The 21,216-nt window shown below is 37.5% G+C and overlaps 2 protein-coding genes across 2 annotated transcripts; one reads left to right on the top strand and one right to left on the bottom strand.

The window, feature by feature from the left end:
- The first annotated feature begins 827 nt into the window (after positions 1 to 827).
- LOC120434192 lies at positions 828 to 3,487 on the top strand. Its single transcript, XM_039601831.1, has 9 exons — positions 828 to 959; positions 1,947 to 2,062; positions 2,131 to 2,172; positions 2,258 to 2,329; positions 2,412 to 2,477; positions 2,590 to 2,678; positions 2,791 to 2,902; positions 3,009 to 3,117; positions 3,204 to 3,487. The coding sequence occupies exons 5-9, from the start codon at positions 2,412 to 2,414 to the stop codon at positions 3,485 to 3,487; spliced, it is 660 nt and encodes a 219-aa protein (XP_039457765.1). The 5' UTR covers positions 828 to 959; positions 1,947 to 2,062; positions 2,131 to 2,172; positions 2,258 to 2,329.
- A 9,498-nt stretch (positions 3,488 to 12,985) lies between these two features.
- Positions 12,986 to 18,111, bottom strand: LOC120434178 (high affinity immunoglobulin gamma Fc receptor I-like). The gene is made up of 6 exons (XM_039601764.1): positions 18,075 to 18,111; positions 17,836 to 17,898; positions 17,138 to 17,395; positions 15,891 to 16,136; positions 14,448 to 14,717; positions 12,986 to 14,245 (listed from the first exon to the last, which is right to left on the bottom strand). The coding sequence occupies exons 1-6, from the start codon at positions 18,103 to 18,105 to the stop codon at positions 14,097 to 14,099; spliced, it is 1,017 nt and encodes a 338-aa protein (XP_039457698.1). The 5' UTR covers positions 18,106 to 18,111; the 3' UTR covers positions 12,986 to 14,096.
- Positions 18,112 to 21,216: the final 3,105 nt, after the last annotated feature.

Genomic DNA, 21,216 nt, shown 5'->3' with positions numbered 1-21,216 from the left:
AAGTTGGGAAACCACTGACTGCTGTGCAACCGTTGCAGTGTATTTAGGTAAATATTATGCCCCTTTTACCCATCAAACTATGCTTCTAGCTCATATTCATGAAGGCAGGAGTGTTTGCCAACTAATTTTAACCATCGATGTTAATGTGTACATTATACAAATTGTTATTCAAATTATTAATTTGTCCTTGATAGGTGTCTGAAGTGTGGGAACTTATTGGTATAGATCTTACTGGACCGCTTCCTAAAACGTCAAGCGGCTTCCAGTATATACTGACTGCAACTGACTACTTTTCAAAATGGGTTGAAGCTTTCCCATTAAAAACGAAATCTGCATCTGAGGTAGCCCAGCACTTGTGCTCCATTATATATAGACATGGCTGCCCCAAAAGGATTTTGTCAGACCAAGGCAGAGAGTTTGTGAATGAAGTAAGTGTTAAATAATTTTCAGTTACATTTTTAACTTTACTTCACTGGGGTCAAAAATTTTTTCTTGTGTGCTTGTATAAGAAGTATAAGAACCTTGTCCTTATCTGTTGAAGCTCAACTCTGATCTTTGCAAGTTATTGCAAATTGAAAGAAGTGTCACAGCAGCATACCATCCACAGACCAATGGTCTAGATGAAAAGACCAATGACAATATAAAAAGGTATGCCTAATTTTTATCTATCAGTTTTTAATAACATAACTTATGTTATTCAAACTTAATTGTTACTTAATAATTTATTAATTTCTTTACTTCTAATTAAACTTTCATTACTGTCTTTACATATTTCGATGCCTGCATTTAGAGCCCTCCGAAAACTGGTGAATGACCAGCAGAATAACTGGGATCTGTATCTAGATCCCACCCTGTTTTCACTGCGGTCAAAAGTACACACCACAACAAAATACTCACCTTTTTTTCTGATGTATGGAAGAGAGGCAGTATTTCCATCAGAAGTGCCTGCTCAAGTGCCGGTGAGTGTTTGTCAAATTCTTTCTATGTTAGAACTAAGAATTGAAACCATTTAAGTAAAACCCAGTAATGTCTTTATGAATATGATATCATCTTGTTTTAATTGCTAATATCTACAAAATTTTAGATTTCCAACATCATTCTGCCAGACGACAAAAGGTACAGTGACTATGTACAGTCTGAAAGTGAAGCACAACATGCAGTTAAAGAAACTGCACAAGAAAACATTGCGAAGTCACAAGACAAGCAAAAAGGTTGCATATCATAAGCGGGTCCTGAAAAAGTACAAAAAAATGTTGTGTACAATGTAGGCGATCAAATTCTGCTTCTAAATATGAGGAAGCGTGGGCGAAAAGGAGGAAGACTTGAACCGGATTTTTTTCAGGTCCCTACACTATTGATGACATCAGTGGAAAATGTGTTAGACTGAAAAACGCTGAGGAAATACTTTAAAAAGTCTATACAGTATTGACCACATTAAACCTTATAGAACAAGCCACCCTGTCCAAGTCTCAACTCCAACTGAACCTGTTGAGAGTAGCCCATCTTCTGAGATGCAGCCTTGCAGTCCTCAGCATCATCCTGAAGCGCTGCAAAATAACAGACCCTCTGTCATACAGTTTGCACCAAAAATAGCTCAGGTAACATCAGTCCAAGCACCAGAAGAGCTTGTACCAGTGACCCCCAGAAACCCAGCACGCAAGAAAAAAGGTGGCATAGCTAAAATCTCATTCTGACCGGTTGGTCAATTGTTGCCAGTTTGGCTAGTCGAATGGATAGAATTTTTTTTTCTCCCTCTTGCTAATTTTGACCTGTTGGTCCAATTTTGGCTAATTTCTCCCCTCTGGCATGGTTATTTTGTTGGCCCGTTGGCCCTTGTCTGTTGTTGGCCCGTTGGCCCTTGTCTGTTTGTGGCCCGTTGGCCATTGACCGTGATTTTCAAATGGCAACTGTTATTACTAAAGAAACTTATCATATTTTGTTTTTAGTGAAGTGGCTTTGGGCTGCAAAAGACACCGGGCGTGTGGAGGCAGTCGTTGGGCCATACAAATTGTATGACTCTTCTTTTCGCACACTGGAGGACAGTGGGTGGCTTTCTGATGAGGTAAGTGAAGTAATCATTTTTGGTCCTAGTGGTGGTCTGTAAAAATAACCTTCTGTTAATCCAAACAGGTCATTGATGCATACCTGCACTGCCTCATTAGGAAACAAAAGGCAAGTAAGAACGTATGCCGGTTATTTCACAAAAGCATTTTATACAATTATGTAATCTTTTAAAAAAAACTCGTGCATTTTTCAGAAACCCGTGTATCAGTTGTCTTGCGTTGTTGCAACCTCTCTGTTTTCTGGGAAGTTTAAATGTGTCACCAAGGTAATGTAGATGTTATATAGGTCATATAGTGCATGTTATGTAAATGAATCTAAACCTTTATAAACTTAAAAATATTCCACAGATGTTGTTTCCGGCTGAGGACATTTGGTTGTGCCCACTGAACTTCGGTGCACACTGGATCCTTGTGGTACATTGTTCTTTTTAGCAGCATATTCTTATTTTGAAAATGCTTACAACTGATTATGTTTACTTAAGTTAGTGTACTACACATATTCTACTAAATACAATTTTTATTTTAGGTTGTCAAAATCTCCTCACGATCTGTACTGCTGTTAGACCCTCTTGGAAATGAAGGTTGTTATGAAAGGAAAATTATGCGTAACTGGAGGTATTCATCATTCATTAATTATCTGTTTTGGGTTGTTTGGTTTGTGGGGGTTTTTTTTATATTTAGAGCAAAATGCTGGCTACATTTTAAAAAATTTTTTTATTTTTATTAGGAATTTTCTGAAGATGAAAGGAAAGGAAGAGTCCCGAGTGGATTGGAAAATGGAGACTCTGCCACACAACAAGCAGATGGACTCCAGCAGTTGTGGAGTTTTAGTGTTGAAGGTATTTAATAAGCCATCCATCCATCCATCCATTGTATTTAATTGTATTTATTGTATTTAACTAGAATTAAGTTAATCAATTGCAATTACTGTAACATATTTTACAGTTTGCCGAACACTACCTTATGAGTGGAGAGGTTACTAGGGTGCTGTCCACTCCAGAAGCCATTGGGCTGCAACGCACAGAAATTGCTTGCGAACTGCTAGAACATCAAAGTAAGTTGAGTCATGTGCTTTTGTATTGCAATAGCACTTTCAGTTTTGTTTAAAAACTGTTATGTTGAACGCCGGTGTGTTTCTAGGTAATGCTGATGACTACTGTGTGGTTTGTTCCATGCTGGAAGCCGATCCTGAGTCCAGTATGATTGAAATGGTAAAACAAATAAACCACAAATGCAATATACAGTTGCTTGCAACATTATTCGGCCCCCTTGAACTTTTCCACATTTTGTCATATTACAGCCACAAACACGAATCAATTTTAATTGTAATTCCACGTGAAAGACCAATACAAAGTGGTGTATACGTGAGGAGTGGAACGACAGTCGTACATGATTCCAAACAATTTTTACAAATGAATAACTGAAAAGTGGGTGTGCGTAATTATTCAGCCCCTGAGTCAATACTTTGTAGAACCACCTTTATCTGCAATTACAGCTGCCAGACCTTTAGGGTATGCCTCTACCAGGTAGAGACGTTGTTCTTTCACGTGGAATTCCAATAAAATTGATTCATGTTTGTGAATGCAATCTGACAAAATGTGGAAAAGTTCAAGGGGGCGAATACTTTTGCAAGCCACTGTAGTAATTATTTTCTCATGAAATTCGTAATGTTGGTTAACACACTTACACACCCCCTTCTCCCTCTTCAGGTGCAGTGTGACTTTGTCTCAGATGGGCACATTTTGGATGTGCTCAATATGAGAGCAGCCTGGTCAAGTACTTGTGCGACAAATGTGCATAATTTGTTATGAATACTGTTTCTTTTCCACTTCTTTCTCCCTGTGTTCTGTTGGATCTGTAAATATCAAATATATATATCTGTAAATATATGCTGTCAGTCACAGTAAAGTACAAAGAGCAGCCTGGTCAAGTACTTAAAAAAAAAAAAAAAATGTGCATAATTTGTTATGAATACTGTTTCTTTTCCACTTCTTTCTCCCTGTGTTCTGTTGGATCTGTAAATATCAAAATATATATATATATATATATATATATATATATATATATATACATATATATATATATATATGTATATATATATATATATCTGTAAATATATTCAGTAAATATATACTGTAACTATAATGGAGTGAGTTCATTGTCAAAGTTTATATAGTCAAGTGTTCCAATCACTTCAATGGTGACAGCTGTATAACTTAAGCACCTTGGCATGCAGACTGCTTCTACAAACAAGTGCCAAACCATGCTATCTTTGTTAATATAAACTAGAAGCATACTCTGACGGGAAGAATTACGTGCCAAAACATGCTACCTTTGTTATTATAAACTAGAAGCATACTCTGACGGGAAGAATTACGTGCCAAAACATGCTACCTTTGTTATTATAAACTAGAAGCATACTCTGACGGGAAGAATTACGTGCCAAAACATGCTACCTTTGTTATTATAAAGTAGAAGCATACTCTGACGGGAAGAATTACGTGCCAAACCATGCTACCTTTGTGAATAAGAGCAAGAAGCATACTCTGACGGGAAGAATTACGTGCCAAACCATGCTACCTTTGTGAATAAGAGCAAGAAGCATACTCTGACGGGAAGAATTACGTGCCAAACCATGCTACCTTTGTGAATAAGAGCAAGAAGCATACTCTGACGGAAGAATTACGTGCCAAAACATGCTACCTTTGTTAATAAGAGCAAGAAGCATAATTCTGACGGGAAGAATTACGTACAAAACATGCTACCTTTGTTATTATAAACTAGAAGCATACTCTGACGGGAAGAATTACGTGCCAAAACATGCTACCTTTGTTATTATAAACTAGAAGCATACTCTGACGGGAAGAATTACGTGCCAAAACATGCTACCTTTGTTATTATAAAGTAGAAGCATACTCTGACGGGAAGAATTACGTGCCAAACCATGCTACCTTTGTGAATAAGAGCAAGAAGCATACTCTGACGGGAAGAATTACGTGCCAAACCATGCTACCTTTGTGAATAAGAGCAAGAAGCATACTCTGACGGGAAGAATTACGTGCCAAAACATGCTACCTTTGTTAATAAGAGCAAGAAGCATACTCTGACGGGAAGAATTACGTGCCAAAACATGCTACCGTTGTTATTATAAAGTAGAAGCATACTCTGACGGGAAGAATTACGTGCCAAAACATGCTACCTTTGTTAATAAGAGCAAGAAGCATAATTCTGACGGGAAGAATTACGTGCCAAAACATGCTACCTTTGTTAATAAGAGCAAGAAGCATAATTCTGACGGGAAGAATTACGTGCCAAAACATGCTACCTTTGTTATTATAAACTAGAAGCATACTCTGACGGGAAGAATTACGTGCCAAAACATGCTACCTTTGTGAATGTGACCTACAAGCACACTTTAATGGGTAAAAAGAAGTGTCAAACCGTACTGGCTTTATGAATATCAGCTACAAACATACTCTGATGGGCAAAGTTAAGTGGCAAACCGTCATACCTACTTAAATTTGTACTGGAATTATTGTGTGGCAGCAGAAATGTGCATAAATTACGTACAGTAGGACATTTTGCCAAAGTAGGGCAGTTTGTCATAAGGCAGCGTAAAATTATCCTACTGGTAGGACGTTTTGCCAAAGTAGGACGTTTTGTCAGAACACCGGAAGAGCCGTGGTGCATGAGAGTGTTGTAGGTGATGTAGATATTTTCATACGGGTCGTTTTTGATCTGCTGATTGATTTCGCAAAGACTGCAAAATTCCTCGCAGTCTTCTAAATTGTCATTATTCTCTCGCCTCTCTTTCTCCACGACCCACGTAGGACTCATTTTTTTCACTCCTCCTCCCGGGTGTCCGATGACACAGGCCTCGCCGTCTGAAGGTACAGGCCCAAATCTCTTAAGGAGCCCCGGCGGTACTTTCTCTGTTTCCAGCTTAAGTATGACCAGTGTTGGGCAAGTTACTTTCAAATAGTAATTCAATTATAGTTACTAGTTACTTCTTCAAAAAAGTAACTGAGTTAGTAACTGAGTTACAATATTCTAAAAGTAATTAATTACTTGGAAAAGTAACTATTGCGTTACTTAAAAAAAAAAACAAAGAACGTTTAACCCTCTGGCGTCCAGGGTATAATTGGCCATTTTTTTACTACTCTTGATTTTCTCTCCACATTTTACCTTTAAAAACTATTTGCTTTGCCTTGTTTGGTATCATTCTTTTTAGCGCAACCTCACGTGCCTGAATTTACAGTTATGTTCTCATTTTGTCATACTGTATAACCAGAATTGATCTAAAATCAGACAAAAAACATAAAATCAGAGTAGAAAAAGTTATATTTTTACTGTAACAACCATAAACATGTTTAATGAATCATATTTTATAACTTCAAATGCAAATATTAATTGTCAATTTTAAAATCCTATGCACAAGTTTTGCAAACAACAAAGTTATTTGCATCCATTTACCTTTTACCCTTTTTTTAAATAACCATTTCAAACTATTTACAGAACAATCAGCTGTTCTTCAATAAGATGCCACAAATTATTTGTGCCACTCCAAAAAAATCATTTCTGTCCACTATAAAGGAGAACATCACAGCCTGATACCTGCAGGTCTGACAGCAGCAGGTGTATCACTGCTGTTTCTACCTGGAGACAGCAGTCGCCTCATTGTTCTGACACACAACACAAAACTATCCACAACACTACACACTAACTACACAAGACAACACATTAACTACACACTCCAAACATGCTAAACGTCACAAATCTCACATCTCAAAACTCGCTCTCTCTTTCTCTCTCTCTCTTTTCCTGCTCTCTCTCCCTCTCTCTTTCTCTCTCCCTCTTTCTCTCTCTCCCTCTCTCTTTCTCTCTCCGTCACTCCTAAAACTTCCCCTGTTTTGTTTTGTTTTTTTGCTCATAAGCAGAGAGTGCTTGCTAGCGCTAACGTGGCGAAACTATTGAGGAAAAAACGCCGCGTATATATCGTTTATCATGACTCTGGTTTTACGTGGCCTATCGACACAATTTATAAACTAGCACCTTGTTGCTTTGTCTTTAAGTGGTCATGTGATCGGCTTACCACGAATACTTTATTCTTCCTCAGTCAAACAGCAGCACTCGATTGTTTTGCCTCCTTAGCTCCAGGTGTTGTGCTAGACAGTGATCGTGATTACCGTCCGTGCGGGAGCGCGCAGCTGCTTAAAGCTGTAGCGCCCAGATTACTTACAGCTACTTCCTGCAGCTGATATAAGATGCGGTGAACTGAACACAGCTTCAACTGTTTGTTGAAAAATAGTAACGGACCGCGTTACCTTGTTAGTAACTGTAACGGCGTTGTAACGATAGGAATAGTAATTAGTTAGATTACTCGTTACTGAAAAAAGTAACGCCGTTAGTAACGCCGTTACTTGTAACGCCGTTATTCCCATCACTGAGTATGACATAATCTAACTTATCGTCGCCGACGAACACCTTAGCGCTGAGGTTGTTCCTGTCTGACTTTTGGTCTTCAAAGTTAAAGACCACGGTAACGTTTACAAATTCACGCCAGTTAGGTGTGTTTGATTTAACCCAGTAGTCGAATAAGTGGGCGTTGGTCAAGACAAAGTTGTCAAATAGCACAAAGCCTGTGCCTTGCTTTATGAAGGAACCGGTTATGAGACAAACTGACTCGCTCAGTTCGAGCAGCAACATAACGCTGCGAATTTCAGTAAAAGACTGTCGGCTCTTTCCAAAGCACTCCTTCCTGTATTTCAGTGCTTCCAGAAAAGAGTTTTTAGGGAATCTACTCTCCATCCATCGTTTCAGACGCGGATACTGCTGACAAAGTAGATCGTAAACCTCCTTACGGTCAACGCTGCTGCCCGTTTCTTTGATTGACGTTTTTAGACTCAATCCGTTCTGTCGTGCTACATCTAAGACCGATGTCATTCCGCCGCTGCGCTTTGCATTATTTGATGCTTGTGGAGGTTTCTGCTGCCCTGGGATGGATACATCCGTATCTGCTCCCTGTGGAAAACATATCTGGAATTTCTTATTGTCCAGACAATCGATTATGTCCGTGCACTCAGTCTTACGTTCGTCGTCGATGTTAACCAGCTCAAAGTAGCCCAGGTCATCGGCGAAGCGACCGTCTCTTTTCAGAGCCTCGGCCGCAGTTATTCCCTTCTCCCCGTAAACACAAAGATACTCGAACTGTTTTAAAGCGTCATTTTTTAAAAAACTTTTCTCTTTTTTGGCATTTAGTCCTCCCTTTGTACCGATGTAAAAGACAGAATAGCAATCTCTCGCCTTAACCATCTTCTTACATTGACTGAAAGGCCTCCGTGCAAGCTTGAACATGTTGCGTGTGCCGTCTGAACTGGATTTCAGTCTGGACTGATGTCCGTGTTGGTCCTGCAGAGAATCAGAGTTGGAAAAGTTGTTAATGTAGCAAAAAACCAAAATGTATTGCATTTTGTTCATAATCTCTTTTAAGTCATGATAGTTTTTTATCGCTTTCACTGGAGTGGGTCTGCACAGTTAAAAAAACTGATTTACATTTATCGTTTATTACTTTTATCGGACATCCCATTTATGCACATTTAAGAAATAACGTGAAAAATATCCTTTTGTTTGCATTTGGAGACTCGGCATTTGAACCATCCCAAATATCTGGACCAGGGAACCAACTCCTCAAACTGGTAAAAATGTCAAGGACAGAGTTACACGATCGCTAAACTAACCTGTTTTTGAACCATATAAGCATGAGCCCTGGAATCTCGGTTTAGCACTACACATTACTTTTCTTATGTTCAGTATACAGGAGTTGCTGCTCACACTCCGAGTTGCACTAATGTGTCTGTCAGCTGTCCCAAATGGAATGTCAGGCCGTACTCACGCCGGACACCTCCTTGACCTTATGTGCACGAGCCCTCGACTCAGCTGCAAAGTGCTTACGGGGTCAGTTTCCTTTTCATCAGAATTATCTGCCGTCATTCAGACATAAGTTGAGCAACGGTTTAACCAATTTTCCATCAAAGGGATTAAACAGAACATAGGATGTAAGTTAAGGAAATATAAGTTTGACTATGGAGCACATCTCCTTCAGCGTTCACAATAATGGGTTGCATTTCTCTCAGTCAACTGACTGTTTAGGGGGTAAAAGCGGCTAATAGTTAGTGGGCTCTGTGGTTGTTGTTGTTTAATCACACTAGGAGTGAACAGAAGCAGAAAAAAAAACCCCTGTAAAGATGCAGACTGTGAAAGTCTGGTTTATACCATAAATCTTACCGGCTGTAGCTGGGGTTTTTTTGTGTTTTAAGTTATAAGCACGTGTCATGACTACTGTCTCCCATTGCTGATGTGATCCTCCTTTTTTGTTCCCTATTAATGATCTACGGTGATTTGGCCCCATAAAATAATAAGGCTTTAATGAAATCATTGTGATACAGAGATTTGATTTCTTGTGCATGCATTGGATAAAAAAATAATTGCAGTAAATGTAGTTTACCAACTGCTCCTCAGTCCAAACTGACTTTATGCTTCATACGTGTCAACTCAGGGAACTCCTGCCGTGACCTCCCCTCTGTGAGCACACACACACACACACACGCACGCACGCACGCAGAAGGAGAGAAACAGAAAGATCATTAATGCAGAGGCTTGCAGCAGCTCTTGGATTTTCACTCTCTGTCGGATTTCGGAAGAACGGTCACATAAATTTCATTACAAATTTTTTACCTTTGCTTCAACGTGTCTTTAAACCCTTTCTCGTTCAAATTGTTTATTCACATAGTAAAGAAGTAGCTCAATAAGTAGGAACAGCGATAGTTTAAAGACATTTTCTACAATAATTTCATCATCTGCAGTTTGTGAAAACTGCGGTTAAAAAAATAAATCAGTAAATTCACAAATGATGGACTCTTTTCAGAGGTACGCTTCATGTACTGATTAACATACACTTAAAAGATGTACATTAGGCTGCACACTCGTTATGCCATTACGGATTTTTCTCAAGAGTCTGTTTGAGCTAAAAAAAAAAAAAAAAACTTGAAATATATCTATGTATATTTTAACACAGATGAAATGTTTTTGGATAACAAACGAGTCACAATTTAAACACTGTTTGAATAATCAAAGAGATATTTATAAAGGGCAGGCTTACCGGGAGCAGAGAAACACGCTGTATTGTCTCTTTTGCATGAGACACACCAGAAACGCTCTGTGCAGATAGCAAAGTCTGTGCTGTGGGAGTGTCTGGACCCTCCACGCCGCACAACCTCGCACTGGTCCCCAGGGTGCGGCAAACTTGTAAGCCCTAGTTGGGCTCTCGAAAAAAATATGCTTGAGTTGTTCTTGCGTCCAACAAAAATGAGTTCTAATATGTTTTATTTGTAATGTTACTGAGTTAGCACCATTTAAAATCAAAAAATGATTAGTCTCTTAAATGAACGGCATCTTGTTAGACCGGGGACTTAAAAAACTGATGCACTGTTTTACATTTTGTGCACTTGGGCACACTTCAATGAAACTCGAAAAGTGGGACACACAATATGGAGATGATGACTCGGCATTTGTTAGGGAGGAGTGTAAGTATAGAGAGGAGGAATTCCCATTCATGTACTCTGCAATGTGCATTGTGTCCTTGTAACGTGTTTACTTTTTTTCCAAAATAAATAGCTGTGAAAAACCCATCAAAGTTGAGGTAAGTGGTTACCACAGTATGGTGGTTTTTTTTAATTTTTTTTATTAGGGTCAAATTTCTCTTTGGGTAAAAATTAAGCCAACATCCAAGTGTCAAAGGTCGGTTATAGAAAAAACAAGTCAGTCCCTGAAGCTTGTTTGTGCCACAGATACTAATTCAGTGACTGCGTGTGAGGAATGTTTTGGGACCTGTCTGATCTTAAAAAACTAACTTTGTTGTTACGTTACAGCAATATTGAGGAAAGATTTAACAGCTGATCGTGGAGCAGGATGAAGGTCAAAGGAAACTCCTGCCACGCTTCCGGTTATGCTTCCATCCGCGTAGTCATCTGACCGGTCCGTGCTATATCGCCCCTCCTGACCCGGAGTGGCATATCGTGTTGTAGAAAAGTTTGTTTGATTCGCTCTCTCTCTCTCTCTCTCGCTCTCTCTCACTCTTACCAAAATAATAAATTCTCTGGGTTTTTTTTTTTCTCATACGTTATACGAGACAGAGGAAGCATCCCGATCTCGGAGGTAATTGACCGGGATGAACCGACGGAACTTATTCAAGTTCTCAATATGTGCGCTGTGCTTTTTTTTCACTAAGGGTTATTTTACACGTACAATGAGTTGAGGCCAATATGAAATTCTTTGCTTGGCTGGAGGCATTAAGAAATACTAATAACGATTAGAGGGGTTGTTGACTCCTCCTCGATATGCGTAAAACAAGGCCGTTTTCTTTTAGGGTTTCTGTCTATTGAGAAAACCCATTATAAAAGTATCTAAAAAAAATGAAGAAAAACTCTTTACTTTGGTCTGAGAAGGAGTGGCTGCACAAAACCAAAATACCTCATCCGAGGGAGTTTTAATTGATTAAGTAAGGCCGATTTCTGAATATGTGCATTTTTTTTTTCCTCTAAGGCTTACTTTACACGAATGAGGTGGGCGGTCTGTAGGTTACAAGCGGATAGAAAGTTCTTCTTTTCATTACAAGCGCCTGCCTCCACCCCACTCTATAAAAATGCAATTTGTTGCTAGGCAGATAATCTTAAAGGTGTTTTATTGCGTCTGTAATATAAGAAAGTAAAATACATCCGCTATTAAAAAAAGAAATAGTTCTTTACTGACAAAATTGTCATAATATTTAAACAGAATTCAAACTGCTGTCTGTGGAAAACTAACTGCCGCTCTGTCTCTCTATACAGCACTGACTCAACAGAAATCTGATGCTTCACCCCCAGGAACCATACCCCTCCCTCTTTGATCCCCAGATCTCTTCCCCGTCCAAGTAGAGAGGAACGCAGGGCTGCAGAATGAAAGGATCCATCTTGCGTCTGTGCATAGGATAGTGTGCGCCCTCCTCTCTGTTTTTATTCTCCTACCTCCGCAGACCCCCCTCCCTCTAAAAACTTTTTTTTATTTTTTTTCTCACAACAGGTGGCGCGATTATGGATCATATTACACACTTCCGGAGTTTCCCCCCTCCCCTCTCCGGATGCAATTCGTCACGCTTAGGGATCAAATTACACACTTCCGGTGGGGGAGGGGAGGGGTCAAAAGGTCAAGGCTAGGGTCATCAATCAAATTTTGACACAAGCTGTATGGGAATAGTTTTTGACATCACTGTCCACTGAGAAAGCAGAAAGACCTTTCACTGAAACTCTCTAGAGTAAAACGGCAGATATAGCTGCTGCTTTCCTTCAGAGTCCAAACAATCTTTTACTGAGCTTATGTTTGGTAAGTGGACATTTTTCATAACACTGTGAGATACAGGTGGATGACAAACTAAAGGAAAAGCCATAACAACATGAATTTATGGATGAAGTAAACAACATGCCACGAAAAAAGGAAACAAAACCTGTGATTGTTGTAACTAATCATCAAAAGATTGACTGACATTAGAAAGGAAACCTTTAAAATTTGGTGTATAGTAAATTTCAGTCTTCAAATGGTAACATCACATTGCTAATATGGTCAACCTTAACAATGTCAAAACTGCTAAAAAGCTGGAAACAATCTTGTGATAGGATAATCATATAACACTCAGTGCATGTTGTAGTACTCTGAGAATAGACAATTGAAGATTTGATAGGGTAATATATGCAGTGTTGTGAAAAAAATAAGTACACCCCGTGATTTAAAAGCTTGTTAACTCACCTTTAACAGCAATAAAGCTTAAAACTTTGATATATAACTGGATTTCTAAAACAAAACAAAACAAAACTATTAAAGGAATATGTTTTATAATTTCAGTAGTTCAGTCGTAGCAATAGTTCAGTTTATTATAGTTATAATTTATTACATAGAATTTATTATTATTACATTTTCATTCAGCAAAGGCTCGTGACTCATCCTTTATTCATTAAAATATAGGATTTAGCCACAGCACATTAAAAGACAGTCAAGCAATTTTAAAATAAATTTTACATTTTAAATGACACCTTTCTTTATCCCCCCCCCCCCCAAAAAAAAAACAAAAAAAAAACAAAACAAAACAATAAAAAAAAATAGCTACTGTGGAGCCTTTCATACCATAATGTCCATAATGTTAAATGTTCAAATCAAGACAATATTGTTTGTGGCTACTTTAAATTTAAAGTAGGCCATGAATTAGTCAGTCTTGTAACCTTGTTCTTATTTATTACAATACAATACAGATTTATTTATATAGCACATTTAAAAACCCGAAGGCACACCAAAGTGCTTCACAGTAATACAGAGAAACAACATAAGTCAATAACAAAGTATCAATCGGGCACTAGCACAGACAGAATGGAGGCACTAATAGACCGGAAGAGTTAAGTAAAATAGGTATCAACTCTCAATACAGGAGGAAGGTCAGATCGTGAATACAAAATATCTACTAAAAAGTTAAATAACAGCATTAAAATTAATAATAAAATTAATAAAAAGTTTAAAAGGGTATTAACTGGTCAGGAAAGCCAGGTTAAATAAGTATGCTTTCAATCTTGATTTAAAGGATTGGATAGAGTCTGAGGCACGAATAGAAGCAGGGAGGCTATTCCAAAGGTTGGGTGCAGCTGAAGCAAAGGATCGATCGCCTCTGGTCTTCAGTCTAAACTCAGTTTGGGCCAGGAGTAGTTGACCTGATGATCTTAATGCACGACAAGGCGTGTACAGAGTGTACAGATTGAGGAGGTATTAATATTAAGCTTAATTAAGCTTAATCCTCCACTCTCTTTTTCTTCCAAGGAAAATGAGAAAATGAACAGAATTCCATGTATTGTCAGAGAATAAACAGTAAATGTGGTGCACATGAACTACTATCTTGTTGAGTCTGCTGCAATTATGGCTCATCTATTACATCGGCCTGTACATTTGAACCATTACAAATTACTGTTTTGTAATACCTAGCTTCTTAGAGTAAAATAGTCCCACCAGTAGCAAAAGCAGAGCCACCAGTAAAATAGTGAAGATAGTCCTCAGCGTCAGGTAAATATGACAAGAGTGATCTGATGAGGGATGGGGCTCTGCATGACCTTCTGCAACAATAATAGAGACAATCTGCTGTAATGTCATTATATACATGCAGTATATGATTACATTATTTGAAATTATGTAATGTTTTCAAGTACTTTCATAGTACTGTGATAAAACCAAAGCAATCATACTGAAATACAACAAAATGAAAACAAGCAAACAAACAAAACCAAGTCAAACGCTTCCATTAACTGTTTTACATACCATGTTGGAGCTCTTCTCTGACATGGACAGACAGCCAAGTCTCCTCTGATTCTCCTCGGGATCCAGCGATGCTGCATTTGTAGAATCCTTCATGAGACTTCATAACTCTTTGAATAGTCATCTCACCTTTATATCCAGTCTCAATAAAATCACCGTCTTTAAAGAAATTAGCTGTAAATTTGGAGAAAGTTCCTTTTCTTCTACAGTGGATTGTGACATTGTCTCCCTCCATCACTGGAAGACCAGGAAACTCCAGGAAAACATCACCACCTTAACAACAAGAAGCAAAGGTATAAGTGGGAATTAATATTAAACTCCTTAAGACAGAGTAGAATGGGAGGATGGGAACAGAGTCATCTAATTAAATTTCAAACCCAGTATTACTGTCACTGACATGAGTGAGGTGGAACAGAGGGCTGGCCTTTTATTGCAGACTGATAATGTTAACATAAATAAAAGGCAAAACATCAAACCAAAACTAGACTAATTGACTAAAATGGGAAAACTAAAGCAAAACAAAAACATGAGACACAGAGAAACTGGGACAAGGAATCTAGACCATGATACAAGAAACACAGAAACAATACAGACAACCTGACAAAGAACAGAGGAAAACAGACACAATATAAGCACACAAGGGTAATTAGGGAGAGTGGACACACACGGAGAACACAGCTGGAACGAGCTGACCTGACGACACAGAGATAAACTACACACAGTGAACAAAGGACACGACACTGTCAAAGAAAAACAGGAAACACTGAGACGGAGACTAATACACACAACATGACAGAGGGAACGGAAGGCTTGGGGAAACTAGATGGACTTGAAAGACAATGAGAGGAGGCACACGCGACGATCTGGAAGAATGCACATGTAACACAATACAGACAGGGGAGACATGGAAGAATAACATGAGGGGAATATGTAAATCACAAGGGAGACGAGTCAGAGGGAGACATGGGCATAACTTAAGAGACATACACAAAGGACAAGGCAGACCTACACAGGAAACGGGGAGTGACACGTAAACAAGGAAAGACAGATGATGGGAAAAACTAAAATCTAACTAAGACATACTGACAGTAATGGACCGGTGTGTTTATTACTTGCTTTGCCAAAATTTTGGTTTAAATGTAATTCTTTAATTGAATAATTTTAGACTAGTAAAACTAATATATCAGTAAATTAGTTTTAAGCATATATACATTTTCTTTTAGTATTTCACTAATATACTATTATTTTTTTGTTTTTACTATGTGATATGATTTCTTGATCCAAATAGAGTGAATATTTTGATTTTAATGATGTCATTCATTTTCCAATTGCACATTTAACACTGCAAATGGCAGACTGTAAGAATGGCTATATCATCTGTACAACTGCCTGTAATTCCTTTGTTACTCATTAGCTGCATATATAGAACAATCATAATAGGATTACCTCTTACAGCCAGCCAGCTCTCTAATGATTCTCCACTTCCAGATATTCTGCACTTGTAGAGTCCTTCATCTGACTGGGATACACTGTTAATGGTCATCTCACCTTCATATATAGTATTGATTAACTGGCCATCTTTAAAGAAATGTGCTGAGCGTTTGAGAGAAGGTGTCTTCTCTTTACAGCGCAGAGTGACATTAGTGTGTTGTGTCACAGCTAGAGCAGGACTCTCCAAAATCACATCGCCATCTGAAAAAAATAGGTTATCCACCATGAAACAATAATCCTAATAAGATCAAATAATATACAGCAGAAACATAATTTCCCCATGAAATGTGGCACTGTTTCTACAAGCTCATCTGCTTTGCAGCTAAGAGGCCTTCATTTGCTGGGAAGAGCTACTATAAACACTAGAACAACCTGGAGGAGTCATTTTTGATGCTATTTTAAAGAAGAAAGATTTGACCAACCAAATATTTAAGATACATTTTTAAGGGATTTACTAGTTTAAATACTTTGTTAATTTCTTTGTTAAGATCATAAAGTTAAAATACACAGAGAGTATGCATGAAAATAAACTAATAAACAAAGGTTACTGCCTGCTCTGAAACAGCTTACACTCCCATGCATGACCTGTTCAGCCCAGCAGTAATATGTAGTACAGAGTAAAGTACTCATCTTTTATCTAATTACAGTCTCCTGTATATTTAATTATCAGTTACATCTATCTAGCTCTCTGTTAGAGCAACCGTCACCTCAAATTTGGTATTGCCTGGGCAACCTCAAGTATTACAGTAATAGTTTTAAATTAATGTCTATGAGGTTAAAATTACATCCTCAGCAGCTCTAGGTAAAAGTGGTCATAATTGTATTTTTCTTTTTTTACTTTTGAGCCTACACACCACAAAATTCAGTATTTAATCAATTTGCCCATTTTAGGAAACATCATGAAAAAACGATGATGAAGGGGTTTATTTTAACAGCGTTACACAGAGTTTTTAAATTGGCAAGGGGGACAAAAGCCCCCCCCCCATGATTTAACTTAGTTTTAACTTAAAACAGCAGAAAAGATTTGGCACCAAAAACAAGGTATAAAACATTCTGCATTATTCGTGAAGGTCGTATTTTTGTGCTTAGCCACAAAGTCAAAAAACTTAAAAAACAACAAAAAACAAAAGAAAAGAAACTTTAGTAATCCTAAGCAAAGTAAGTATGTTAGTTTAGCCCCACTTTTCGGTTTCTTCACATACCAGTGACAGTGATGTTGACAGTATTGCTCTTTTCTCCCTTTAGATTTTCACACCAATACTCTCCTCCATCTAATAGATATGCAGTCATAATGTTCAAAATTCCTGTTGATGATTTCCTTATGGTAGCCATTGAAGGAGTCTTTTTCATCACTCGCCATTCAGCTCCTCTGGAAAACCCCTCACACTTGAATGTGATTGATTCATATTCAAAGAACTGCAGTCTGTTGGGCTCAATATAAAGATAAGTTCCATCCAGTTCTGTGACAGACAAGAAAGAAACATACAGAAAAAAAGGCCTCTCTAAGAAAAACATTTGTTATACTTTGCTAGAAAGAGGTTTTTTTTATTAACTGGGTTCAACATTATTGCATGGATTACATTTGCTACAAAAGTACATCTTTACCGTTTCCAGTATGTAAGAGGGTGCAGTAAGTAGTGGGTGCAACTTATCAAATCCACTTTATTATTTATCATCAGAACGTGTGACCATCTGGTCTGGAGCGCTTAAAATTTTCTTCAAGTTATTACTGTTCAGGGTGGTTCTACAAGCTGCTGAATCATTGCTGGTACTTTTTTCTTCAACCGACTGCATATACTAATGTCAAAACTTTATTTTTTCCACATAACTGTACAAAGGTAAACAATATTTAATGGTGGAAGGAATAACCGGATGACTTATTCATCAAACCTCAACTTACCAGCGTTTTGAGAAAAATAGCTGTTCTTAACTTCAGATGTGATCAACAAAAATGAATACCAAACTGCAGAAACAGAAAAAGCAATGTGTTAGATACTATTGACTTTACTTGAAAAATTACCCATACATGATACAGATGTATCAACATTCGTTATATATACTGTATTTATACTTGGGAGAAAATAAATAAATGACAAACGAATAAAAGTATAAAAGAGTATAAAGCTAAGGAAAGCTCACCGAGTCTGATGCACAGAGATGTCACCTCCATGTTAGGGAGTTAACTTCCTCATGACTGACTGAACATTAGACTCACTGTCATTTACAAATGCGTAGGTGGAGACCTTCCCTTTTCTGTGAGAAATGGCTGCGGCACTATGATCATTTCATATATGCCTTATATATCTAATTATCTGTAAATTTACAGGTAATATTAGTAATAACCAGAGAAGTAGCAACACTTAAGGCAAAAAGCAGTGTGGTATATCCTGTAGAAAATAACAATATACTACATTTTAAAAAACAGATGCTTATCATGTTAAGTTGAAGCACGCTTAGGATGCCAATTGTCATTGCGAAACATTCTCAATATAGTATAATATAATAAAATAACAAAAATACACTGCTCATAACCTTTCCCTATGCACCAATGAACTGTTGTGATATTAACTACTTTAAAACTTGGGTAAGAAATCTGCTTTTGTATATTTGCTGTAATTTATTACCTGAATATTTAAAAAAGTAAAAAATCATTAAAAAAATGTAATGAATAAAATGAAATCTTTAAGGATACATTTTATGCCATCTAAATACATAACATACATCAAAGGATTATCTTTAAAATAATGATTAAGACTGAGCATTACAATCAACAGCATTGCAACATAGCTGAAAGACACTGTTTAGCCATAACATTGTAATGTATCCTAAAGATACGAAAACTAGAAAACAAAGTGACAAAAGGTATAGACTCTTATAATCATTTATACAATAGTCACGGTTCTTTCATTAGTCAGATGTCTTTTTAGCACCCATTGACCTGGAAGACAAACATAAATGCAGAGTCAAAATTTGTTTAGCGCACTGTTGTAGCATTATGCCCTATTTTTTATAGAGAGAGAAAAAGAAAAAACGAGCAATAAAATGTCATATTTTATAAAATATCTTAGTCCTCCCTTTGTTTTGCATTTTTTTGTTTTGCATATTTTGGTTATGGTTTCTGTGGTTCATGTGCATGTTACGCCCCTCTGCAGCCCCTAATCTCTTTGCAGTGGCAGTGCAAGAGTGGTCAGCTGGTACTAATTCACCACACCTGGTCCGGTGTGGATATAGGCAGGCTTTCATAAAGGCTCACTAGTCTTAGTGTTACCAGCTATTTTAACTAACTTGCTATATAATTTAAAATAAAATCTCTTCTCTGTGAAATTCTGGTATTGGTCAACATATTTATGTTGCGGCTTTTGAGCTGAGTCATAACAGTGCATTGTTTAAATGTCCTATAAATGTCAAGCGGAGTTCTTGTCACAGAGTTTCTTGTTCAACTCAAACTGATGTGTACTAAAAGGGTAATATAGCAGTTCACACCACATCGAGTGTATGTAAACGTGACAACATGTCTGTTCACATATAAATAACACGTCTATGAACAGAGACAGAGAATGGTTGGGTCACTTTTCTACCCTTAGAACATCTTGAAAATAGATGCTGTGTAATACATGAAGCCCATGCTTGAAAGCTAGTGAATGTAGGTGACAGGGACAGAGAACTTGAATCTTGAATGGACGGTAAATAAAGTTAAGGCTTATGTTCAACAAAAGAAATCTCTAAAGAAAGCTGTTACAACACACATGTTTTTGACATTTACCATACACAATTATTTTAAAGGCTGCCATCCTCAGCCAGAACCATATAATCAGAGACACAGGCTAACACATATTACCTGCATATTTCTAAGTTCAGATTTAAACCCACTGGACTATGCTGAGTCTCTAAGATAAGCCTGCAGTAACCACCTAAGCTATACAAGCAGAAAATAAAATTATTGTTAAATTAGCTGATGTATTATTTGACATCCCAGGAGTGTACTACATGAAAGAAAATTCTATGAGATAAAACAAATGAAAATAAGAGCAAAGAGTACACAGGCAGTCAAAGCACACATTACCCCTTTTCATGTTCTGCACAGTCAAATATTCTGTGTACAGTGTTGACATAGGTGCAAACACAGTCAGAGAAACAACTGGTAAGTGTGTGATGGTACGTAAATATGGATCTATATATATTTTAATGGTAACTGTTAAAGTTCTGATTTGATCATTCAACTTCAAAACTAGCTCTCTTATTTTATATTACTCTTCGAGTTCTTTTGGGGTTTTATTTATTATATAGGGGATAATATACTGTGTTTCTTCTGTTTCTTTTACTCAATTGCAGACTTTCACCAAGAGATGGTGCTTTCCTCAAAAAAACTTTGAGTAGGGTAGTTAACTATAGATGATTTTCTGTGTTATTGTAGGGTATTTTCCTTATAATATGAAGGTGTTCCTTTTCAGACCAGTAAGTCATAAACAAAAAAATTTAATAATTGTTTTGGCTGTTGCAGCTCAGTGATTGGTTCACAGTGAAGTAAAGGATAAAAATGCTCAGACTTGCTTGTTTCACAGTATCAAGAAAATCTTGGGACGTCAGTAATGCTCATTGCTAGAGGGTGGTTGGTCTTGTAGACATTAGCACCATGATACAGCAGTAGTACACAACAGTAAAGCATGGCCCAGTCAAAGCTGTCACTTATAGATGTGTTTTCTTAGGATCAGATTTGAATGCATTATATGCATTACCATATTTTTCAGACCATAAGGCACACCGGATTATAAGGCGCATTAAGCGAAACAAAACATTCAGATAAGTCAAACTTTACTCAACTCATTCTTCTTGCTTCCTCCACTTATGTACCATTGATTCATTAATGTTGAATTCTCTCGCAGCTGCTCTATTCCCATGTTGTTGCAGTATATTAATGACTAACCTCGCATTGTGGATGGATTATCTCAGTTGTTCTCCTGACTGAAGTTTGGTCCGTTTACAGCATCCTGCCATGTGATTGCATTTGTCAAAAACAATCAGAAACCCTCGCGTTAACTTTTATCGAGTGGAAAAAAGTTAGCGTTCATCCTCCAGCTTCACTGTGTTTATGTTATGCTAACATAGCTGTGTCACTAGCACATCATTATACACTAGTCCAACTTCAGTAACCCTACAAACGTCACTGCTGTTTAGTTTTCTGTCTTCATTTATGTTGGAAGTGATAGCAGAGCTGTACGTTTTAATTAGTTTCAAAAATCTCTCCGTCAGAACATGTTATATCATGTTTAGGTAGAAACTA

Source organism: Oreochromis aureus, linkage group 3 (genome assembly GCF_013358895.1).
Source record: "Oreochromis aureus strain Israel breed Guangdong linkage group 3, ZZ_aureus, whole genome shotgun sequence".
Lineage (NCBI taxonomy): Eukaryota > Metazoa > Chordata > Actinopteri > Cichliformes > Cichlidae > Oreochromis > Oreochromis aureus.
This window is presented reverse-complemented; position numbering and strand designations above follow the sequence as displayed.